Consider the following 26,328-nt stretch of genomic DNA (forward strand, 5'->3'; position numbering starts at 1 on the left):
TCTGTGTGGCAGCAGCAATATACATTAAATTAAACAATAAATCCACTGCTCTCTTGTCTGCTCTGAGGTTGGGACTGTAAATAGTGTTCTGTGCTCGTCTGTGCAGACAAAGACAGAACAGTTAGCATGTTTTGCTCAAACTTTCGCCATGGCATTAGAACTAGTACACCGCTGTCGCTTGCGAAAACACAATAATGGCGCCATGGGTGGAACTGGAAACTTACAGATTAAGGGGTGGTAATATTATAATGTATTATAATATATTAGAATGAGATCCCTTTGCCACGTCATCAAGGGAGCGAAATCAGACCCGCTCGTTTTTTTCAGAAGCTTGCAGAAAAAAGCTTCCCAAAACAAAGTTACTGGGTTCATCTTTTTCACGTTTCCTTGGTTGGTAGATGCACCGGGGACCTGATTATAGCACTTAAAACCTGGAAAAGTCAGATTTTCATGATATGTCACCTTTAAAAGCAATTATGGCAAATGTCACATTTCAATACTCTTCATTTTTTAAACAATTGGGAAAAGGTATGAAATTATTGTTTCTAAATTAAACTTTTCAAATACTGATTCGGATTGTTCAAATACAAACCTTTATGGAAAACTCTATTTTTCTTTAATAAGCTGGATGTCATGTTAATGGTATCAGTAGTGGAGACAGCAAAAAAATAAAAAATAAATAAATAAAAAGTCAATTTTAAATTAAATGCCAAATGAGTTTATTTTGACGTTCTTGTGAAAAAGTCTAAAATAGAGAAAGTATGGCAAATTTAACATTTCAACAGTCGTGAAGTAATTGAAAAAGGCTGCTAAATCCGAATGCATATAATAATAAATTATACTGTCCAAACACAAACTTTAATGGAAAAAAATAACACTATAAAGTGTTTAATGTGATGACAAGACTATGAACAGCCTTTGTCTTTAAAAAGAAAAAGAAAATGCAATTCTACACCAAAATACCATATGAATATAAATACTTTTTCCTACGAATAACAAAACAGAAATTACAGCAAATGTAAAATTTTAACACCTAAAAAAAGCAACTGGAAAAAAATGGCTATAGATGTTTACATGTATGCAAGCAAAACAAGACCAGTCACAGTTTAGTATGCAAATACATGTAACCAAGACGACCAACTGCAATTCAGTATGCTTACATAAAATAAATCATAATTTTCAAAGCTTAATATATATAATATAAGATTTGAACGCAGAATACAGCAAGTAGTCCGGGCTAAATTAATATCATAATGTGAAGGATATCAGTGCTGCCTTGTAACGATCACTGTAATATGTATCACTTGGTTGAACATGTGTTGAAACGCTGCAAGGATGTATTGTAATGCCTCTGAATTTACACGTATAATGAGAAACAAGTGATAGGGCACAAATATTGACTCCTGCAGTCCTGAGATCCGAACTGGCAACATTCCAGCTTCCACGTTTGATCACATCAAAGCCGCATGAATTATTGATGCGCTCAGGATAAATGACAACACAGAGAGAGACAGAGATTCATCTTCAGGAAGATCGGAACGCAACGTACTGTTGAGAAAACAGCGCCGTTTTCATTCACTTTGGCAGGTTTGGTCTTGTTTTCCTGCTTTCTCTCTGACCCCGTTTAGACCCATATGGATTATTATTTTAGACGGACAAATATGATTGGGTGGAACTGGAGGTCAAGGTCAGATCTGTTCACGGAACTGTACAAACACACAAGCCACGTGACCCAAGATATGATTACTCCATTTCCTTTTAATAGTCCAAATTACAAAATGATAACATGATCTACATCATCTACAAAATAATAACATAATATCCATGATCATGGTAAGCATCAACAATTTGTTTTGCTCTGTTTATAGACATGCATACTTTTAAGAAATATAAAAATATAAATATAAATACATCCCATTATTATTTTAATTTCCTTTTTTTACTGGTTCATCGACTATCATTTTAAAATAGTTGTAGTGTTTGACGAATTAAATGCGGTAGATACAATAAGGCATTGAGATGCATTGCCAGAGCTGTACAGAGATTAGAGGTATTATTTCAGCTTAATGCTAAATTTAAATAAGGAACCTAAAAATGATCTGAAGCTTTTAACAACAACTACATTTCTACACAGGAAGAACAAATCTCATATTAAAATGAAGCTCATGAATAACCAGATATACAGTACCAACACTAAACCGATCAAACAAATCACTCCAGTACAAAACCAAGAACCAAGACGAGTCTTTTTCTCCATCGTTTATAAACCTTGAGCTAGTAAAGAGTTTCATTTCCTCGCGTGACGCTGGGTTTTACTTAAGCACACATCTTTAAGCCCTTCTTTAAACACGCCGTTCACACATTCACAACAGAAAAAAAGAAAACGCAATCTTCTACAAAACAGCCTTTGCTAAAAGTCTTCGAGGAAGCAGTAACAACAACAGCTCTTGCTTTCCTTTTGACGGCCTGCTGTTCGGAAAAATAACACGAGGACATATCTGAAGTAAGCAGCGAAGCCTTTACACATCCTATTAGCCCTGTCTTTGAATTTCCTAGTTCAGCACCTCATTGTGTTACTCAGAAAAAGTCCGGCAGAGGATTCATAGTTTCAATATTTCATGTTTTCCTCTAAATGGACACGTGGATTAGAAGCAGAAGAGAATTGTGTGCATTTTAAAACCCTCACAGTACAGTCACGGCCAAATGATCAGACTCAAACAAGCATCCTATAGTACTGCTATAAATTTGACGTTCATCTTCTGTTACTGATAACGGTGTATTACATGATTGATCACATTTCACATAACATCAAAAATAAAAATGTAAATCTAAATGTAACTCTTCAGGACAGTCCTGTAAAAGAAGCAAGCACCTAATAGTTAAGGTGAAATCTGGGTATTTTTCCTTTGGATTTCCATAGGCAGGTCATTTATGACATTGCCTTCCAAAATATCAGGCCAGTTTTGATGTTTTGTACACTTGTTGAATGTAATATATGAAGAATCGGTGACAATCTCACAGCCTCAAACTCAATCAGAGTTTAATTATTTGGCCAGTACTGTACGGACACGACTGCATGTGTGAATCGACAGTTCACGTCCCTACTATTAAGATTTTTGGCACTCTGACATTATTTTCATGAACATTTTTATGTTATTAGTAATAAACATGTTTTTCTTTTTAAATACACATTTAGTACAATGAATTAATAATCAGCAGAACTACCATGGCGTACACCACCGTTCACAAATTTAGGGTCAGTAAGGTATTATTTAATGAATATAAATTAAATGAAGCAAGGATGCATTAAATTGATCAAAAGTGAGATTAAAGACATTTATAATGTTACAAAAGGTTTCTATTTCAAATAAATGCTGTTCTTTTGAGCTTTCTATTGATCAAAGAATCCTGAAAAAAAGTTGTTTTCAAAACTGTTCAAAAACTTTGATAATAATCAGAAATGTTTTTTGAGCAGCAAATCTGCATATTAGAATGATTTCTGAAGATCATGTGACACTGAAGACTGGAGTAATGATGCTGAAAATTCAGCTTTAATCACAGGAATCAATTACATTTTACAATATATTCAAATAGATAAGTTGTTTTACATTGTAATAATATTTCATTATATAAAACGTTACTGTTTTTTTTTTTTATCAAATAAATGCAGACTTGATGAGCATGGGAAAAAATCTTACCAACCCCAAATTTTCAACCGTAGTGTATAAAAATTTTAATAATATACTTTTTTTTCAGATTTTGGAACTAAGAAATTTATTTTTTGAACAATGGTAATTAGAACTGAGGAATTCATTAAAACAATGTCACAATGACATAAATCTTTATGGACCTAAAAACAGGAAATGTCTTCTTTCTTCCTCTTGATTTTGGGGTGAAATATGACCTGGACATGTCAGGTACACACAACATCTGTCACATAGTGTTTGTGTATTAGTGTGAATATGCAAATCTGTTTTTGCTGGCAGTAGAACGTTACTAGATAAATCATCTATCCGTTCAACTCTGAAAACTCTGAAACTTTCCTCTTTCATCTAATGCAACCTCTCGTTTTCACCTTTCGGATCTTTCTTCTGCTATTATGACTTCTGAATGGATCTTGATGCCAGTTTATGGCAGTGGATGTCTGGCAAACAAAGTGGAAATCATATTACAGGCAGAAGAAATACAGTAGCAATACACAATCACAGTATCATCAAAGAGTCCTGCAGCCAAGAAAGCAGAGAAGGTCAAAGAGAGAAAAGAAGGCCGTGAAAAAGAAACAGTGGATCAAGCCAGTGCGACGTGGCCATTTCGTCCTAAAATTGTTAAAGCGATAGTTCACCCGTCATTTACTCACCCTTAGGCCTTTATTTGTTCTGTAGGACACAAAAGAAGAAATTGAGCAGAATGTCTGAGCTGCTCTCTTCAATGCGATGAAAATGAATCAAGCTCCATTGGAAAAAAAGCTCCATTTTGTAACAAAAAGTCATGGAATCTTCATGAAGGGGAGTGAATAATTAATGTTTGGGTGAACCGCACATTTAAAATAAAAAATACTGCACCCTAAGTCTCTTTTGCCACCTTTATGCCCTGATCCTTCTTGTTGAGCCAAGATAGCTTAGGAAGACCAAACCGTCCTTCTGCCTTCTCAGCAAGACAAGAAATTGTACATATTAATGATCTGGTTTTGAGAGGGATAAATGTAAAGCGACTATATGTCTCAATATGTGTGCATAATCGAGAGGTGTTCTTTCAAAATGTATCATGCTACAGTAGTTGTCATTGCATGTCATAAAACGTGAGCAACTTTCACTCAGAATGCCTTTTTCACAGTTTCTCCTTGGCTTCTTGTGGTTCTTTAGTGTAATAAGTTGAGTCATACATGTGTATAGTAGCTATGTGTGTGTTGCATGTGTGAGTATAGTTACTAGCGTGTGTGCACTACAGGCCTGCTCTGCTAGCTTTGAGGTTGCGGGATGATGCTGGAGCAGTCGGTCACCAGCAGATCCACCACCGTGTTCCCGCTCACGAACACCGTGGGTGCCGACACCATGTTGCAGAGGGTGACCATGCTGCCCGGCACCGCCTCACTGGTGGTGGTGGTGGTGGGGTTGGGGTCACTCACAGGGGGGTTGTGGGTACCCATGTGGCCCTGCAGCTGTGTGGGGGTCTTGCAGTGCACGCCGCACAGCTGACAGACCAGGACGCCCCCGGAGCCTGTGGTGCCGAAGCCTCCTCCGCTGTCCTTCCACTCCTGACCGTGGTGCTTCTGAGCGTGAACCCGCAGGTACGTCAGCGTGGTGAAACCTGATGGGGCAAGATTTGGAGGTGAAGCACTGCTGCTGTATTTCATTAGCTGATGATTGTGATTACCTCATAATAACTCGTTAATGATAATTACAGCAGACAAGCTGATTATGTAATTATTTACAAAAGTTTTTGTTTATGCAATTAAGGAGGCTATTGTTGAAATACTATGTTACAGCAGACTGAACATGAAATTACAAAGACCTCAATCATGAACAGACAGGAAGACAGACAGATAAACAGATTACATAGAGAGATAGATATACAGACAGACAGATAGATAAATAGTCACACAGAAAGATAGACAGATTACATAGAGAGGTAGATATAAACAGACAGACAGATAGATAAATATTCAGTCAGACAGACAGAGACAGATAGATAGACAGACAGACAGACAGATAGATAGATAGAAAGATAGACACAGACAGACAGACAGAACGACAGATAAATAGATAGAAAGACTTAGACAGATAGATAGAGAGACAGATATACAGATATAGAAAGATAGACACAGACAGACAGACAGACAGACAGACAGATAGATAGATAGATAGATAGATAGATAGATAAACAAATGTACGAACAACAGATGATGATAGATAGATAGACAGATAGAAAGATAGACACAGACAGACAGACAGACAGACAGACAGATAGATAGATAGATAGATAGACAAATGTACGAACAACAGATGATGATAGATAGATAGATAGACAGACAGACAGACAGATATAGAAAGATAGACACAGACACAGACAGACAGATAGATAGATAAACAAATGTACGAACAACAGATGATGATAGATAGATAGATAGAAAGATAGACATAGATATACAGACAGACAGACAGAGACAGATAGATAGATAGATAGATAGATAGATAGATAGATAGACAGGAAGACATAGATAGACAGACAGACAGAGATAGATAGATAGATAGACAGACAGACGGATAGATAAGACATAGATAGACAGATGGATAGACAGATAGACAGATAGATAGATAGATAGATAGATAGATAGATAGATAGATAGATAGATCGATAGATCGATAGATAAACAAATAGATAGATAGATAGATAGATAGATAGATAGATAAACAAATGTACAAACAACAGATGATGATAGATACATAGATAGATAGATAGATATAGATAGATAGATAAACAAATGTACGAACAACAGATGATAGATAGATAGATAGATAGATAGATAAACAAATGTACGAACAACAGATGATGATAGATAGATAAACAAATGTACGAACAACAGATGATAGATAGATATAGATAAACAAATGTACGAACAGATGATGATAGATAGATACATAGATAGATACATAGATAGATAGATAGATAGATAGATAGACAGATAGACAGATACTCACTGCGGTTGCAGAGATGGCAGGAGTGATGCTGTGATTGATTGTGCACCCTCATGTGATCCGTGATGTAGGCTGCAGACAGCAGTTTGCCACAGATGTGACACGGAACCTTCTCTTCGTGTCTGATCATGTGAGCGCGCAGTCTGTCCCGCGTGGCAAAGCTCGATTCACACGTCTGTACCAAACAACATACATCTTCACATGTAACAACTGCTTTACCATGGTATATAAGGTCATTAACCTGTCATACATTACATTCAAAAAATCTTCACACGATTAAGTAAAACAATACAACAAATCGTGTGTATACTGCAACATTAATAGAAAGATACATAAACAAGATATATACAGCTATTTTACATTTAACTCATAGAACCGAATATAAGGAGTATGATCATCTAATGATATATATCTGAATTTTGTGCAACCTCTTACCTTAAAAATGCACTAAAATCAAGAAAAGACTTTTCCTTCAGTGTAAATTAAACAATTGCAGCACAAAACCCAAAACAAACTTCCATACCGGACATTTGAAGGGTCGTTCTGAAGAATGGACCTGTCGGACATGACTGTTGAGATGATCAGGCCTGTGAGATTGAGTGAGAAACATGTCATTCACTGTCAAATGATTTAGTAGTGTGCATAAGTATAAACTAAGACACATTGTAGACGATGTCAGTGTATTGAGATCTGAGGTCTGTCCTACCGCGAGAAAGCTTTAGCACAGTGCGGGCACACGTAGGGTTTCTCCACGCCTCCCTGGTGGGATCTGACGTGATGGCTCATGCGGTCCTTCCGCTTGAAGCGCTGCTGGCAGATCGGGCAGGAAAATGGCTTCTCGTCCGAGTGGGAGAGCCTGTGTCTGTTCAGGTGGTACACATCCCTGAAGGCTTTCCCACAGGTCTCACACGCGTGGTTTTTACGCACAGGGTTGGGGTTCTGGTTTACTGGCCTCTGAAGGAGGAGCAGGGAAATGAGAAGATATTAAGGTCTGAAGAATATCCTGAAGCTTGGTTTATACTTCCAGGAGTGAGAGGGTGAGTGCACAAAAGTGATGTCATCATTTTGCATGGCAAGTTCTGGAAGTGTGCACACACAGTAATTCAATCCTGTTGGACAAATCTGAAGTAAGGTTGGCTACGCTGTACTACTGATGCAAAAAATTGCAGGAAAAATGTTTTAAAGTATTTGTTTTTTTTTTTAATAAAAAGTAATTCTCAATTACCTTTTGTATGTTCAAACAACTGAAGCGTCATGATTTTATTAATTAATAACCAAGTTGCTTGTTCAGTTCTTTAGTGCTTTAATGTTCCTGTGGCTCAGTGGTAGAGCATTGCGTTAGCAGCGTAAAAGGACGTGGGTTCGATTCCCAGGGAACACACATAGGATACTGGTAAAAAATGTATAGCCTGAATGCACTGTAAGTCGCTTTGGATAAAAGTGTCTGCTAAATGCATAAATTATTAATTATTATTATTATTAATGCAGGGGTTTTCACGGGCATTTTTACCTTTATAAGGAGATATTTTCATAATATATTTTTTAATTGTCATATAAACATGCCATTCTATTATGCAAAAGACTTTAAAGCAAAATACTAATGTAGTCCATTTAAAAAAATTATCTATTTGAGTAATTAGGATGTAATTAAGTAGTAATTAGGAGTAATTTAAAAAAAATCTAATAAACGGAATCAATGCAGTTTTATGTGATAATATGCATTACAAGGCCTTAAATAAATATATCAAATAAAAAAGAGGTGTACATTATTCTTTGCTGCTATTTTTGTTAACTAGGTAATGGTAAAGTCTGACATCCAATTTTTTTCTCTCTACTGCTTCTCACTGATATTTTCTCTGCTCTCCACATTCACATTTTTTGACAGAAGAAATTACCATGAAATTACCATTATCCTTCCAGTCATTCACGATTACCGAATAAGAATTGTTAAAATCATTTCATAGAGACTGCTGGGGCACATTTCCATTTATACGTCAGCTACCAAGCTCTTGAAGATATATGTTTAAATTACTATACTTATAGGTGTGCAAATATCTCCAATAAGACCCTTAACAGACAAATATTTGCATGCAATATCTAGCATATAAAATATTTTAAAACAAAGCAAAACTAGAAGCATACAGAAAAAAATGATGTTCTGAGATTTCCATTACTTTTAGGTCTTTACTAATTAAATGGCATTTCTGTTTTCCCTGACCATGGGTACCTTTAGAACACATTTTAACAGTGTAAAGCGAAAGTACAACCATGGCTTGCAGAACCTTGCTTCTACATGTCAACAAAACATTACATGTATGTTAAATTGGTTGTACCATCATTTGTGATTCACTGTATGCCAGATTCTGAAAATACACACACACACACACGGATGCCCACCTGTACAGGCTCCCCTGTTGCCATGACAACAGCAGCCGGAGGAGGGAGGGCGGTCACAGTGGAAGCCACGCTCTCCATGGCAACATTGTTTCCATCTTGAGTGGCCAGGACTTGTGTGTGGGGAGGGGGCAGAACAGCAGGAGCGGGCAGCGTTAGGGTTTGCTGTTGGGGTATGGAGAGGTGAAGGAGAGAGAGGGGGACCGTTTGTCTTTCCGCACTCTCTTTGGCCACGGCCTCTTGGCTCTGGGACCCCCCCTTCATGCGGATACCGGTGTGGACGGACTGATGACGCCGCAGGTTGTAGCTGTTCTTGAACTGCTTGCTGCAAATTGAGCAGATATGAGCTGCGCGAGCCGGTCTGGACACTGGCTTCACTGATGGAATGAAGAGACAAAACTGCGAGTTACTAAACATTAATAAGGGAATTAAGGTACGGTCGGTCACATTAGCGATTTTTTTGTTGTTGCAAAATCACAGTGACCAACTTGAACTCGTTGTAAAATCTGCATGGGGAATTTTTTCACCCTTGCGTAATTCCCAATCACATGGATTCCAGATTTCGCCCATGAAAATTTGCCGAACAACAATAAATGTGACCGCATTTTTACAAACATACTTTTTGACCTCTGACTTTCCAAGAATTTTTGCAAAACTTTACGGGCAAAAAGGTTGATGGTCTATTACAGTGTCACTTTCAAACCAAGATCAAAGTGCCAAATTCGAGTTTTTAACCCATTGAGAAATCTTTAACACTTTTCAACTGTGCAGATTTCACCTATGAAAATTCACACTCACAAATACTCTTTACAGACACACTATGACTTTCCAAGAATTTCTGCAAAATTTTGCTGGTGAAAAAGGGCTATTTTGCCTATTGCCAATAGTAAAGCGAAGTCACTTTCAAACCAAACAGCTTTCTGTTGATCACTGCAGCAAATTCGAGTGACCAACTTGAACCTGCTGCAAAATCTGCAATGCGAAATTCCAGATCGAGTGGATTCCCTGCTAAAATGGGTGGATTTCGCCTGCAAAAGTTTGCCAAACAACGTAAATTTTACTGCACCTTTAGACTTTTCACCTATGACTTTCCAAGAATTTTAGGGAAATTTCGCAGGCACAAAAAAGATCCATTGTCTAATATAACGAAGCTGCTGTCAAACACAGCTAATTTAAGTTGCCAACTTCAACTTGGTATGAAATCTGAAAAGGGAAATCTTTCGCTCTCACATGAAATTCTTGTGCAGATTCCTGCTGAAATGACTGGACTTCACCCGCGAAAATCCACCAAACCCACTGCGAAATCCACGTGGAGAAGTCTGTTGCCCTTACATGAAATTCCTTTTCGTGAGGATTTCTACTGAAATCACTAGAATTCGTAACAGTAAATTTAACCACACCTTTACGGACACACTTTCTGACATGACTTTCAGCGTAATTTTGCAGTTTATTGCCAATAGAATAGGGAATTCCATTTCAAGCTAGTTTTCAAACTAATTTCAATCCAATTCAAGTGACCAACTTGAACCCGTTGCAATCTGCATTGGGAAATCCTTCACCCTCACGCAAATGGTGCAGATTCTCATTAAAATGACTAGGTGAAAATTCACCAAACAATGGTAAACGTGACAACACCTGTCCTGCACAGACTGTACAGTTTCTGACTCACTACTTTCCAGGAAATTTTAGTTTGTTCCTGATTAATCGGATTTTAAAAATCACAAATTTCATAATCACACGACATTTAGATTCTCTATACAAATTTCCATTTCGGGAAAGCCCAATTTCCCCATATTTCTAGGTGTCCCCATTTCTTGAGGTAGGGCCTTAAAAGAAGTCATAACGAAGCATGGCTGACCTCCACCTGAAGATAACACACCTATATTCTAAGCAGCACTCTATGTGATCACAGAGGAACACTGAGCAACCTCAGAAAACCTCCAACCCCTCCCAGTCAGCTTCCTCGCTCCTCTCCAAACCTCCCTCCCCATCCCTCCCTCTCACCCACCAGGTACAGGGTCCTCATTGAGAGCAGCAGTGTCCACTGTCGATGGAGGCGGAGCTATGTGCTCGGTGGGCGGGGTTTGAGAGGTCGTGTGGCCAGGCAGATCTGATTGGAGGGTCCCCTCCACTTGAGTATGGGAAGGTGTGGTCTGGGAAAGAACAATCACAAAGTACTAAGTTTGAATTCAAAACTTCAGTGTAGGTATAACTGGAGTGCGTTTAATGTACTAACGCAGATGTTCTGTAACAACACGAATCGCAATTTGTATACACACACGCACAAAAACCAATGCTCAGTCTCACCTGGAAGAGAAAATTGCTCCACGCGGCATCCATTTTGTTCCACAACGATGAATATTATAATCAACTACACAATCTTCAAGATTAATAACGCACCGTTGACATGCTTTAAATCTTCTGCAGTTTGCAAATAGTGTTTAGTTGTGTTTTTTAACTCTTCTACCAATCACTTATTTAATTAACGGCTCAGATTAGCAGGTAATAATGCACGCTATTTAGTGTTTACTTTGCTCCTATCCAACTTTAACCGAGACATCACAACAACGTGCTATTTATTCATTTGCATAACTTAAAATATCGAAAGCAATCATGTTATTTCTACACTCTTACACCATGCATTATAAAACAGGAGTTGAGGCATTTAGACGTTAAAATAGCGGTTAGACGTAATGCGCTTGACGCATTTGAAACAGTCAAACTTAAAGGTTGCTATGGATAAATCAGTGTTTTTTTCCTCGATCCCCCCCGACAGGCCAATCGGATGTTTGTCGAAGCCTCGCTGTAGGATTCAAGCCGTGACCCGGACGAATAACACTCGAGCCCGGCCGCAGCCCGCCGCTCCACCTCGGCGCTTCAATTCACAGGATGTCATCTTTCTTTTTTTATCGCGCTCTCTCTCTCTCTCTCTCTCCCTCCCTTCCCTGTCTCTTTCTTCCTTCCTTTTCTTTTTTAATTCCTCTTTCTTCTACCCCCTCCTCTCCTTTTCCTCTCTCCGCTATGTCCCAGTTGTTCTTAAAGGGATGGCTCTCTCCGCTCCTATTTCCGTCGCGTTCCTCTTCCTCTCAGAAAATGAGCCGACAGAAAAACCGTGACAGCGTCAGTACTGCCGACATCACATGACTACAGTCTGCTGATCGAGACCATCTGCACCGACGTTCATTCTAATATTTTGACGCTATATCCTAATATTTTGGTGCAGTATTTTGTTTGTTGTTTTTTATAACCGTAGTAAATCCCATGTGCTTATTAATCAGGTATTAATACACTGCTCCTTGACGAATTTCATATGCTCAGAGTAAAAATGTGTAGTAATAACATAAAAAAGTATATTTAAAAAAACTTGTAATAACTTATAACTTACAAATTTATAACGTATAGCTAATAAAGCTTGTGCTTTCTATAGATTTTTTACTGAATTTAGAATGTAATTACAAACAATAATAATAATTTTAAAAAGTTAGGATATGTGACGCTCCGAATTAATCTGCACTATAACTTTGTCCATTTATATAAAAAATATTTTGGAAAGACGTTCTCTCAATATTTGGATGCAGTATTTCCATTGTTGGTTAAAGAATCTTTAAAAAAAATAAATAAATAAAAATAAAAAATAATATATATTTTATTAACAAAATATTTTAGTTTGTCTTTTATATTTTTTTAATTCGATCAGATAAGATTTTAAGCTGTCATATGGTCAAGTTACAACGTGCCCCTCAGATGTTACAATGTGTACGGGGCATGTTGTCACATTTCACTTCCATTTTTTGAGGGTAAATAAAGAAAAACGTATACACTGTAATTATGAAACAAAGCGATGTATTTGTACTAGACAAGTGTAAAATTACTGTGGATAAATAAAAATTATATTCTGAACCCCATGTGGATTTACACAAACTGAGAAAGTCAAAAAGTGTTACTTTGTGCCCCGCTCTCCCCTATGTTTATATAACATATATAACATATAAGGCTCTTTTATCTCTAAAGACATAATTTTATCTGTATGTCTTTAATAAAGATGTTTTTTTTTTCAATCAAGAGAATGTGCGAATTTCAAAATGTGTAGTAACATATATTTATTGTAGGCTACCTGAAAATAAAATCAATATTAAAAAAAACGTATAAAAAGACTTCTATTAACTTATAACTTACAAATGTATAACTTATAATAAAGCTTGTGTTTTATATTGCTTTTTCAATGAATTTAGCTACCGAATGTAGCCTAATTCACAAACAAACAAACAATAAATAAATAAATAGTCTACATTAATTCTTAATAAATAAATAGAGAATTAGACAGATAATTAACCACGAAAAAACTAAAAACTCATAAAAGTTAAGTGACTCTCCGAATTAATCTGCACTGGGCCTATCTTTGCCCATTTATATAAAATATTTTGGTAAAGCGTTATCTCAATATTTGAATGCAGTATTTTCATTTTTGGTTAAATATAGGCCTACTGTTATATATATATATATATATATATAAAACTTTAGCATGTGTAAAATGTGTAATCAACAAATTATCATGTATTTATTGTATCTGAAAATAAAATCAATGTCCAAAAAAACCTTCTAACTTATAAAAAGACAACTTACAAATTTATAGCCTAACTTATAATAAAGCTTGTGCTTTACATTGATTTTTCGCTGAATTTACAGAATGCCAATTTTTAAAATAACGTTACAAACCCAACGAGAATATACGTATTGATATACTTGGCGAATTTCATATGCGAATGAGCAACATTTGTGGCTATAGCCTTTATTTACTCTACGTCTGTTTGAACATGTCCAAAAAAACTTCAAATAAAACTATTAAAAGTTAAGACGAGCATGTGCTTTATTTATATCGATTTTTCCTGAACGTGCATGGTGTAATTCAGGTTTCATTTATAACACTGTACTCTGTTTCAGGCTCTTTGCAATAAATAAATAAATAAAAAACCGACTCCGGAGAAACACGCATTAAACTCGAGCGGCTCTTAAAGGGCACGTCGCAGTGACGCTTAGAGGATTGATGCCAGACATCAATGTCAGATATACGATTACATGTTTATGAACTCAAAGCAGTTTAGGAATGATTCCACTCGTCAATGTGCAAATAGCATCATAAAAACAACACCAGACAAATTCACGTTAATATCAATTTATTGTAATTTAAATTGCTTCACGTTTATTTTTCCTTCCACGTTTTCTCCCTTCAAACCACAAACGGGTTGATTTCAGTCATTAATATGTTTCGAGATGTACTGGAAAAGTCCTCTCAGCAAAACCACTTTGATCCAACAACCTGTTTCACAGTCAACATATACATACACAGATGGAGGCAGACAAGAGTCCGTCCATCTCAACGCCTCACTCCAGACAAACTAGGAGAGCCTCCTTTACCACCATACATGGATCTGATGAGTTTAACCTGCCTGTGGACTTGCTTTTGCAATATTAGCTCTAACATTCAACATTATAATGGGATCACTGTCCAAAGATCATGAAGTAACATCACACCATATCTCACAAACAAGCCAGTCCATTCAATGGTACAATCTCATTGGCCCTCCAAACACTATATCCGACATCCTCCATACATTAGAAGTTCTGCATGCACTGTTTTACTTTAAACCAAGCATAAAGTAGTAGGTTATACAGAGAGAGATATCAGAGCTGGTGTTTCTCGCTTGATTTCGGAGTTCATCAAGTTCCTCTTGGTTCTTCTTGGATATCTCTGAAGGTGTCTGTGAGAAAACAGCCTTGGCAATGCACAGCTGAGAATCTGCTGAAGGCTCAAATGCTCTCTCTTCATTGTCAACACACTTTGAAGCATCCCACACGTCCCAAGATCAGAGAACACTCCAACATATATATATATATATACACACATACACACACATACACACACACACACATTAGTGTGCACTCAGCTTCAATCTACACAGAAATACAGCAAAAGCAGCTGCCATGTTTCCTCCAAAGTTCTCCACGTCTTCATTGTAAAGAAGAGTCTTCCATCGTTTGATCACTTACTGCACCTGCTTGTCCTGGAGAGTTTCAATAAATGCACCCTGCCTCTCATTGCTCAAAATAATAAACGATTTAGTTCTTCCCAAAAGATTAGTGATTGTAACCCTTTGTAATTAAATCAAGTTTGTTTTTATTGTCTAAGGTTTGAGTTAAAAGATGCTTATCCGAGCGAATAAGCCTTTAAATCTTTTTTTTTTTTTTGGTGTGTTTGTGTACAAAAGTGGCAATATTACCAGCGCGCATCCCATTCAGACAATGCATACACACAGACTTATTAATACTCACGTATTAATAACCATAACGCACACTAGACCCCACAATTTTCTTGCTTTTAAAAATGTTCACATCCTTTACAACCAGATGCTTGGAGAAATTTTGAAAAATGTTGTCGTGATGACATCCAACATGGTATTGCGATGCATGCCGTCCACTCCAGATCCAATTTCTACAATTAAATGTCAGGTCTATTCTGTTCACATTATCAAAATGTCGATAGTCATAATTACTATAGACAACTGTGGACACAATGCTTCAACACTTTTAGATACTATATATTAATATTTATATATATACACACACAATAAAAGATCCAATTGGTGGGAGATTGACTCTAAAAGTCTATGGTTGCGTCCGAAATCGCATTTTTAATAAGTAACTACTTTGTTACCATTAATTTACCATACCATTTGTTCTATATAGTATGAATGTAATCCGGATGCGTTACATTTGTCATGTTGGCATGGTCATGTGACCTTCCAGTGTCAGTTGTGTCACCATTCATAAATCCTCTCCCGGGCCTCATGGGATAGTAAATCGTCCATTAGATGCACACTTCAGAATATCGCGGTTAGTAGTAGGTCATCTGGGAACTTTTCGCCTGCTGTTTCATGAATACTGTGATTTTGGACATACAAATCTTTTCGCATATTGTTTTCGCCTACTGTGCTCCAGAGATATATGCGACTTCGGATGCAGCCAATGATTTGTAAAGGTAGCCTTAAGGCTCGTTCACAATAAGAACGATTATTATAACGATAGCTCTATTAGCGTCCACACCAACAGACGATAACGTTCTGTTTATTATAAGCTCGTGCTGCAATTTTGTCTTCTGCCACTTTAAATGCTTGCGCTCATTAAAGCAGGATGGATTCTGATTGGCTGTTTTGAAAGTGATTTCAACGATATCGTTCCTCTGTGCCGTTATTGTTATAGCTGTGATGTGGACTCTTCTTTTAAATTTAGAATGACTTTTAAAACTATATCTTTATAGTTATCGTTCTTTGTGTTAACGAGCCTTTACATCTCAAATGTGACTGGATAACATTTAAATACAAATGTATTTACTACATTAATTTCATGCATTGGAGCAACTCCCATAGACGTAAATGTATTCATAAAGTCTGCCTGACATAAACATTCTGTGTTCATACTGTCGTGTGTGCATGTACGAATTCTCCCCGTCGCAAAAAAGTAGTCGCGCATCACCCCTTTAAGACATCTTAAAGGCAGTGGTGATGTTCCGATGTTTTTTTTTTATTATTATTAAAAAAAACAACAATGAGCAAGGAGAAACGAAAGCAACAGGACAAGTAAAATGTGCTCTCGCTCGTATTGCAACGGCTTGGACGAATTCAACTAGCGTTAAAAACACAGAAAGAAAGCGAGCCTGACCTCTCTTACTCGGCTCCCTTAAGAGTAGGAGAGGTGGGATCCATTGGAGATGTGCGAGGTGACCGAGGTACTTCGGCTGAGGACTCCGTCTCCACCACCAGACCCTCCCGGACCGCCGCCGGATGCGGTTCTGCGAAGGGGCTGCGGGCTGTTCCTCAACGCCATCAGGCTGGGACCTCGCACCACCAGCCCTCCTCCGCCTCCTCCGTACACTCCTTGAGAGGATGACGACTGGGCGGAAGAGGGCGACAGCGAGATGGAAGGTGGTGCGGGAGGAGGAGGAGGAAGGAGAGCGAGGGACTGGGAGGAGGAGCGGGAGGGAAGGTGGTGGGAGAAGATGTGGGGGTGCGCGAAGTCCCCCCTGCTCCCGCCGCCCCACTCCTTCTCTTTCTCCCGCTCCCTCTCTCTATCCCTCTCTCTCTCCCTGTACAGCTGCGGCGTGCTCTGGTGATGGTAGTGCTGGGGAAGGTGGTGGCGGTTGTGATGGGAGGACGAGGAGGATGACGAGGATGATGACGAGGACCGGGAGGAGTGGTGGAGGGGCCCGTCTCGAGCTAATCCCAGGGCGTGGGACGAGGAGGAGGATTCGGCCCTGCTGGGAACCCTGCGGGAGTGGGGTTGCGGTGCCCCACCGTGGCTCCAGTGGCTGGACAGACGGGGGGTCTGGCTGGATGGGTAGCCCTGTTTGGGATGGGCCTCGGAGGGTATGCCGGTCAGAGCCAGGCTGCTGAAGCCCAGGCGGAGGCTCTCGGAGTCGAAGGCCTCGATCTCGGACGCCTGGCGCTCCAGGAGAGACCGGATACGCTCCGAACGCTCGTTCTGCAGGGCCAGCATATCCTCCTCGATCTGGAGAAACAGATCCACGGATGTCAGAATGACACTTTTAGGAGAGTGGTCCTCAACTGGTGGGTCGTGAGCACAAAAGTTGCTTCTGATTGAATGTTCAATCTGATTCCAGTGCAACTTATAATCACGCTCAGTTAGGATAGCAAAGTCGGATTGATTTTCTAAATGCACATTTTAGATCTTAATGTGAACAATTACATTTTTAAAAACCGTTTTACCCTTGTAATCTTTAATCAAATTGTCATAACTAGATCTTCTGGTGAAAACAGACTTCACTGGTGGCATATACAAGAGTTCTTCAATTGTTTAGTCATCTTAAACTCTGTTTCTACAAGCTTGTGTTCATCTGCCTCCAGTTTTGAGTGCAACGCCAACATCTCAAAATCCAATCAACAACCGATGCATTAAACCAAGTCCCCACCCTACACATACTTCTCTTTAATTACAACTTTAACTTCTAGTTTTCTCAAGAAATTGTGCGAGTTTAATTGGCACAAATTCATCACTTGCATAATATCACTGGCAAAAACACAACCCAGACTATATTGAATATGGGTGCACGTGGTTTAAACATGGTTTGTGCCACCCACAATGTGTTTTTTTAAATGAATTATTGAATTAATGAATCATTACTGGTTGTATAGAGCATGAAACCATTAGCAAGCCTGTTTAGTGTTTCAAAACAAAGCAACAGGATTTAAAACATATCAACAAATGACCAAATCTAATGGGAATGCGCCAATATTAACATTCTAGCCGATACCAATTAGCCAATAATATGTTGTTGGGCAAATAACCAAAAAAACTAAATCTTAAATTAATCATCTTAAATGCCACAAGTGAATATAGACATTACAATATTAGAATGAACAGTATAAAATAATGGCTAAATTAACAGTTATTAATTCATTTACCACTTATTAAATTATTTGTGTTGTTTAAAAGTTAAAGATAAAATTCATCAGTGTTAGTAAATTTATGTTTTAAAAATAATAATTTTAAGCAAGTGTTAAATGACAGGAAAGGTACTTTAAGTGTAAAAATTGAAGAAATATGCATAAACAACTAAACAGTTTTATTAGGAAAAAAATGTAAATTAAAAAAAAAAATCAATCGTTTTAAATGCCAAAAGTGAATATAGACATCCCTTTATAATTGTATAGAATAAAATAACTGATATATATTTTGTCATTAGATTATATTTACCTGTGTTACATTATTTTTGTTTTTTAATTAATTTTAAGTTAAGTCTTAAGTCGCTTGGGTATATTTTTAGCAATAGCCAAAAAAACATTGTATGGGTCAAAATTATAAATTTTTCTTTTATGCCAAAAATCATTAGGATATTAAGTAAAGATCATGTTCCATGATGATATTTTGTAAATTTCCTACCGTAAATATATCAAAACTTAATTTTTGATTAGTAGTATGCATTGCTAAGAACTTCATTTGGACAACTTTAAAGGCGATTTTCTCAGTATTTTGATTTTTTTGCACCCTCAGATTCCAGATTTTCAAATAGTTGTATCTCGACCAAATATTGTCCTATCCGAACAATGTACCATACATCAATGGAAAGCTTATTTATTCAGCTTTCAGATGATGTATAAACCTCAATTTCAAAAAATATGACCGGTTTTGTGGTCCAGGGTCACATATATATGCATGAACAATTAAATATTCAATACCAACCAATATAGATGAATTTGAAAAAAATCTCTAAAATCAGCTGACAGGATAATTTAAATGGTACCGATACATAACATGCAACCCAAAAATGAATTCAAGGACATTTTAGAGTTGCAACTTGATGCTTAACCAGTCGAGAACCACTGCTTCAGTTTCCATTTGTCTACCAACATGGCCATGGATCCAGTCAGCTTTTACCCTTTGTTCCAGCAGCGCTCTGCGGATGGACACTCTCTGCTCCAGGTCTTTCACCTCCCTCTCGTGCTGGGTGTCGGTGTGCATCTTGATTTTGCTCTGGTACGCATTGAGCAGCTCCAGCTCCTGCTGTAGCTGCATCCTCAGCACCTGATACTCCGCTTCCTGCGTCTCGTCCAATCGCAGCTGGAGAGAAACGGCACAAAACGGCAAAGGTCAGTGAAGCAGGGGAACTCAGCTGCGGCTGCTGGGATCAGATGTAGGGTGATATACCTCACCATGTAGTGTGTTGAGAGTATGTCATTGATGGTGTAGGTCTGAGTGAGGGTTTTTGTTGGTCAGAGTGGGATGGGAATTGTGATTCATGTGTCCTTGCCTTACTCACAGCCTGTGTGGACAGCATGTCGTTGATGGAGTGGTCGTACTGCTCGGCCAGAATAGCCAGCTTACGAGTCTGCTCGTCTTTCAGACGCTTCAGCACGGCCTTGTGGTCCGACTTCGGGGTGTTTTCCAGCAGGTGGTTCCTCAGAGCTTTATACTGACGCGTTTGGATCTTACACGTGTCCTGGAACTGACGCTTAATCTGCAGCTCTTTGGACTACAAGAACAGGGAAGAGGGTGGTAACAAGATTCGAAAACAGACGGATATGAAAGACAATTGTGATGTCAGTTACAGATTACTTTAAAATGTCATTTATTTTAATGTTGCGTGTGAAAATCAGTTTTTGTAAATTCAGAAATGTTGGTATTTTTATTTAGAGAAAAATTTAAATTTATTCATTTTTACCTAATAAAACATTTTAGGCAAGTAAATCATAGTGTATAATTCCTCGAAGATCTAATTTGAGGTGCAGCAATAATAAGAATTCATAAGAAACATGCTTGAAGTAAAAAAGAATAAAACAATAAATTAAAGCAGCAGCATCAGGACTATATGAATGAAAAACAAAACTGAGATGAAGAATTCTGACAAAATGACTTAAAATAACAAAATATAAAATGAACCAAAGGACAATGATTATAATAAAGAAAATTTATTTCAGAAATGTTTAACAGAAATCTTTGCTTAAACATCCATTCATGCACAAACACACAAAATGAGGATGAAACGCACACACAAAGGCCTTGAAACAGACACATAAAATAAACATTCCTCAAATAATAATTAAGACAATCTGTGATTTGGTTAAAAAACAAAAGGGAGCACAGCATTTGTAAACATTAAACAACAAGACAAAAAATGAACAAATAACACCAACTTAAAATCTTAAATAGCCAATAACTGGAACAAATATGGCTAAAATTGAAATGCACTCTTTCCAAGTCCCTTTGATAATCTTAAGATTTCTATGAAGACCTTTTAGTATTTGGTGAGCGTTTACAGAGCATTTCAAATAAAGATGATTTGTGTGCAGTGCAAGCTTTTCTTATTCAATCCAACCATCAACCTCTTCATTTCTTGCGTTACAACTCCGTTTTAATCTTTGGTTGTCAATCTGCATACTTCCTGTCCAACTTTACATTACGATGATTGTCATAATGGCTTCTTATTATAGCCTTTAATGTGCATTAATAGAGTACTAATAAATATAAAATAACAGTGCCATGCAAACGTTGAAAAACTAGGGCTAACTTGAATAAATTGCTTCATCTAAACAGGCTAGACCTCTCTTCATAAGGATATGATCAAAACACTTGTTTACATGGTAAATATGATCAGATCATTGCCTCTAGTGCAATAACACATATATTTTTCTAAAACCAGTATATAATATATCCCCAACTCCACCAGTCTACAAAGACATGTGCTCATATACCGTTGAGTAAAAATTGTTTTTGGTGCTAAACTATCTCAAGTATATGAACTTCTATGTGCCACAAAAGCACATCAACCTCCCAATCTCTTTAATAATACAACAGGATCCTCTTTGATATTTTCATCTAAATAAAACTGCATATCTCATATACTGAATTTATAACATGTCACCCACATTTCGGAGTAAATATTTCACCTAAAGTTATGAGATTGACGTTTAATTTAACATACAATAAAGTGGCCGAAACTGAATTAACAGCATTGTTCATCCATCTGATGGTGGAAAACCCCCAGATTATGTGGTAGAGTGAACTAACAGCACACTATTCAAAATGATTCACTAACCCTAACATATAATATATAACTGCTGCAAGTGATTTTGGCAAGGATGTAGATTTTACTTTGCTAAATATTTCAAGCATTTGATTGCCATTTATGAGGTCCTGCCTCGAAAATTTCCAGTGAGAGGACTCTCTAAATTTCTTTTTAAAGTTTTAGCTGCTTTTAGTTGCTCTGAAGCTTTTGAAATAGTACGAAACACTGATTTTGCAACAATATGCAGCCTAGTTTCTATTTCAATACAAAAATTATTTGAGAAGTAGGAAAAACCATTGGCGCTTCATCTAACGAACTTCTATTGCACTTCTGGAAGAGTAAGTTTGTAGTGTTGTTTTTTGGGAGATCTATAGTGTAAAGCATTGTATTATGATCCACTTTCACAGTAGGCACAGTGAATTAATTTAGCATTTAACATGCATGGCTTCATTGAAAGGCCTAAGGTCATTTTCACAGACAGCCATTTTGGTTTCGCAATATATTACAATTTCATTGTTGAAATTAAGACGCCCTTCAAAACAAAATAAAAACTAAATCAGGATTGCACACACATGGCTTCAACAATCACCATAACACATATAGCTCTTGCTATTTGAGAATAAAATAACTTGAGTAAAAAAAAAACAAACAAAAAAAAACTTTTACAAAAAGCACAATAATCGACTGAAGCTTTCCATTCACCTGTGCTGACAGTGAATGAGGGAGTTGAAATAAAACCGTACATCAATCTTAAAGGAACAGTTCACCTAAAACTAGAAATTCTGTCATTTACTTTCACCCTCAGGTCGTTCAAAACACATAAGGCTTTGGTTAATCTTCGAAACACAATTTGATATTTTTAAATGAAACCTGAGAGATTTCTGTCCCTTCATTGAAAGTCCTGGTAACCAAAACTTAGAAGAACAAAAAGTTCATAAAGGCATTGTAAAACGAATCCGTATAAAATCGAGCCGTTTAATTCAAGTCTCGTGAAGAGATATGACCGCTTTATATGATAAACAGATTTAATTTAGGCAAAATAATCGACATGTATACATAGGGCATATCAAATACACACAAACACAAATGTGAAGCAAGAGAACCAATGAGGTTCTATGTTTGATTCGCTTTATGTATGTGTGTGTATATGTGAATACAAGCCTAAATTAAAGCGGTCCATCAAATCTGTCTATCATCTAAAGGATGATGGACATGCTTTCTTTTTTCTTTTTAAATGGAGAGACTGAAACCTCTCAGGTTCCATTAATTCATTTGTGTTTCGAAGATTAACCACAGGTTTTATGTTTGTGAAACGGTCTGTGGGTGAAATGTGATTCATTTTGTGTGAACTCTTTCTTTAACAGAATACTTCCCTGTAAAAACAGGCACATAAAGTAGTGCATGTGAGCAAACGGGCTAAAATAAATCAGCCGGAAGAACAGAGAGAAACACAAAGAAAGATGGATGGATGAATGGCATGTTCATGCTCACATACCTCCCTTCCTCCGTCTCAATCTATCTCCAAGGCACCATCTTTCCTTTCAAACTCCTCCCTGAAGGGGTTCTCCTCAACACACTCTCCCACCTCCCCTCTTCCCTGTACATCCTCTCTCTCCTCCTCTCCTTCTCTCTCCTCTCCCTCATCCTCTGTTCCCTCACGGGTCTAGGCAGGAGAACCGGCAGTTTGCTGGGTCTCTCTCTGCGCAGCAACCCGAAGGCCTGCAGCCGTTTCAGGTAATTCTGCGGCAGCTCCTTCAGCAAACACTTGGCTAAACGCAGCACTACGGAGTTCGCAAGGTCCGTCAGAGTGCCGAGAGGTCGGCGGACAAACCGCCGGCCCAAAAGCAGGCACCGTGCGAACAAAACCGAGGACTTGCTTTTGGCCTGATACTCTGCACGAAGGCTTTTTAAAGGCACAGGGATTCTGGACTGCCGCCCGCCCCAGTTGCGTCCGGCTTTAGGAAACATATCGTAGAGGCTGCGCTCGGTCAGGCCGCCAAGAAGCGACTGGCACACGGTGAAAAGCGGCTTCGGCAGGCGGAAGAGAACTCGCATCCAGAGGCGACTGAGTTTGCGTGGGGTGTTTTGGAGGAAAACCCTGGCCGGATGTACAACCAGGACCACCACAAGGTAGAGGGTGAGGAAAATTGAAGGCGAGCTGAGAAAAGACGCCGAGATCAAGGCTACCGGGACGTAATAGAGTCCCAAGCTTAAAGACAAACCCAGACTGAACAGGCCTGAGCCCCAATACGTTAGCAAAAGGTACGTGGAAAACGAGAGTGAGCAGCAGGAACGCAGGAATAGGTAGGAAAAGAAGAGCGCCAGGAAGGCCAGCTCACCGGAGAGAAGGATCGAAGCGAATGAAGGAAGCGGAGGAGAGCGTCTCAGGGAAAGCAGGAAGACGGAGAGGAAAAGGAGGGTGAGGACAGACGGCTGCATGGCAGCAGAGAGCGAAAGAGCGAGGCAGATCACGTGAGAAAAGAGCGAGTGAAGGGAAGGTTGGGAAGAAGAGGACGGGGAGGGAGGCGTGTAGACGGGCGGAGGCTCCAGCTCTTCTAATGTATCTGGGAAGTAGAACTCAGAGAGTTCGTCTATGTCACGCTCATGAGGGCGGCACTCAAAAGAAGGGCCATGCATTAGCTCTGACGGACATCCGTCGGCCACACCCCTATCCTCTTCCTCACACTCTGATTCGCTACCGTCATCCCAAGGAAGTCCTTCTACTTGTCTGGGATCGGTGTCAGTTTTGTCCTCAACCTGTTGCTGTTCATCTAACTTTTGTTCTTTTGCACTTTCCTCGGAATTGTCAGCTGATATCTCCGCATCGTCCACTTTTCCTTCACTGTCTATCATTTCACATTGCTCAGTAAATGTCTCTTCAGTGTCATTTCCTTCAAGAACTTCTATTTCATGCTTCTCTTGCTCAGCTGTCTCTTCAACAGCACCAACCGGCTCTATCTCATCCCCATCTCTACTCCCTTCGTTCAACTGTTCCTTTAGCCCCACCCCTTCCATTTCAAGCCCCTCCCCTTCAACAATCCCCTCCCCCTCCATATGAGGCTCATCCTCTTCAAATTCAAGCCCCTCCCCTTCATCATTCTCCCTCTGAGGTCCCTCCCCTTCTTCAGCATTCTCCGTGAGGTCACAGCCACTCACTCTCAGGCTCTTGGGCTGCTGGCGGACTTCAACGGCGTGCTTTTGCCGCAACTCTTGCTCACGCCGTTTGTTGTACTCCATCTGGTTAGTGAGCTCGGTCTGGTGCTGCGTCCGGATCAGGTCGGCCCGCGTGCGCTGCACCAGAGCCAGCTGCCTGAACTCCAGCTCCTGAGTCGACTCGTGATGGCGGAGCAACATGGCGCATTCCAGGTCCTTCAAAGTCTGTTTCTTGTTCAGATCCTATGTTGGGACAAGCACAGGGAAAGAAAGGATGCAGAGATGGAGGATGGTGGTTAGAAAAGCATCAGGCAACTGTGGACAGGCATTTAATTAGTGGTTTTCACTGGGATGGTGTTATTTACGAGCTTCCTTTGGAAAGTGTTGGCGGTGTGGAAGTCATTCATTCGCAGTTGTGAGTAGGCGCATCTACGTCAGACCATGATTATCATAATTGCTGGCGTGTTGAACATTGGCCATATGTGCAGTGTTTTCCATTAATTACCTAGACCAGGGGTGTCAAACTCAGTTCCTGGAGGGACGGAGCACTGCAGAGTTTAGCTTCAACCCTAATTAAGCACACCTGATCCAACTAATCAAGTCCTTCAGGCTTATTTGAAAACTACATGGTATGTGTGTTGGAGCAGGGTTGGAACAAAACTCTGCAGGGCTCAGGCCCTCAATTCCTGAGTTTGACACCCCTGACCTAGACTTTGGCCCAGCAATTTTATAATTAACCAAAAATATTTTACACTTCTCATTATAACATAAAAGATCTCTAATGTTGAGTTTTGCGACCGTTGCTTTGGCAAAGCATGTCAATCAAACAAATATTGAAACTCTGATATAGAATAGTGTGTATATCGAATTGCAAAATGCTGTGATTTAAAACAGTTTGATGTGCATTTGAGAACGCCAGTTATGCTTCTACATTGGCATAATTTCCAGCATTACAGCATTTCATTAGAAATGAGCAGCGTTTGTAAACTGGTTTACACAAAAATATAAATTTAATTTAGCAGTTTTCCACCAAAATAAAAGCTGGATTGTATAACTCCTTACAAGTGAAGAAATTAAGACTTAGGTTTTGTCATTTTACTACTATAGTGTGAAGTATAGTACTTTATACTAGGAAATATTTATAGTCTAGGAAATATTCTTATTTGTGACCCTGGACCACAAAACCAGTCTTAAGTCGCTGGGGTATATTTGTAGCAATAGCCAAAAACAACATTGTATGGGTCAAAATTATTGATTTTTCTTTTATGCCAAAAATCATTAGGACATTAAGTAAAGATCATGTTCCATGAAGATATTTTGTAAATGTCCTACTGTAAATATATCAAAACTTAATTTTTGATTAGTAATATGCATTGCTAAGAAATTAATTTGGACAATTTTAAAAGGCGATTTTCTCAGTATTTAGATTTTTTGCAGATTCCAGATTTTCAAATAGTTGTATCTCGGCCAAATATTGTCCTATCCTAACAAACCATACATCAATGGAAA

The 26,328-nt window shown here is 38.5% G+C and overlaps 2 protein-coding genes across 3 annotated transcripts in view; both read right to left on the reverse strand.

Annotated features, from left to right (window-relative positions):
* Positions 1-4,728: 4,728 nt before the first annotated feature.
* mazb (MYC-associated zinc finger protein b (purine-binding transcription factor)) lies at positions 4,729-12,204 on the reverse strand. The gene is made up of 7 exons (XM_016493150.1): positions 11,397-12,204; positions 11,098-11,242; positions 9,093-9,466; positions 7,402-7,649; positions 7,219-7,282; positions 6,699-6,870; positions 4,729-5,307 (listed from the first exon to the last, which is right to left on the reverse strand). Exons 1-7 carry the CDS (start codon positions 11,427-11,429, stop codon positions 4,958-4,960), a joined length of 1,386 nt encoding a protein of 461 aa, XP_016348636.1. The 5' UTR covers positions 11,430-12,204; the 3' UTR covers positions 4,729-4,957.
* Positions 12,205-16,363: 4,159 nt separating this feature from the next.
* Positions 16,364-26,328, reverse strand: part of taok2b (TAO kinase 2b) — a 27,736-nt gene continuing 17,771 nt past the window's right edge. The window contains exons 16-19 of one of the 2 annotated variants that reach the window (XM_016493152.1): positions 24,823-25,062; positions 19,921-20,133; positions 19,539-19,721; positions 16,364-17,651 (exon numbers count right to left, since the gene is read on the reverse strand). In XM_016493152.1, the coding sequence (XP_016348638.1) occupies positions 16,824-17,651; positions 19,539-19,721; positions 19,921-20,133; positions 24,823-25,062 (1,464 nt within the window). In that variant the 3' untranslated portion in view covers positions 16,364-16,823. Of the gene's footprint in view, positions 17,652-19,538; positions 19,722-19,920; positions 20,134-20,558; positions 25,063-26,328 lie in introns of those variants that run through there. The other variant, XM_016493151.1, reaches the window with a different exon arrangement.

This window comes from Sinocyclocheilus anshuiensis, unplaced genomic scaffold (genome assembly GCF_001515605.1).
Source record: "Sinocyclocheilus anshuiensis isolate Anshui unplaced genomic scaffold, SAMN03320099.WGS_v1.1 scaffold546, whole genome shotgun sequence".
Taxonomy (NCBI): domain Eukaryota; kingdom Metazoa; phylum Chordata; class Actinopteri; order Cypriniformes; family Cyprinidae; genus Sinocyclocheilus; species Sinocyclocheilus anshuiensis.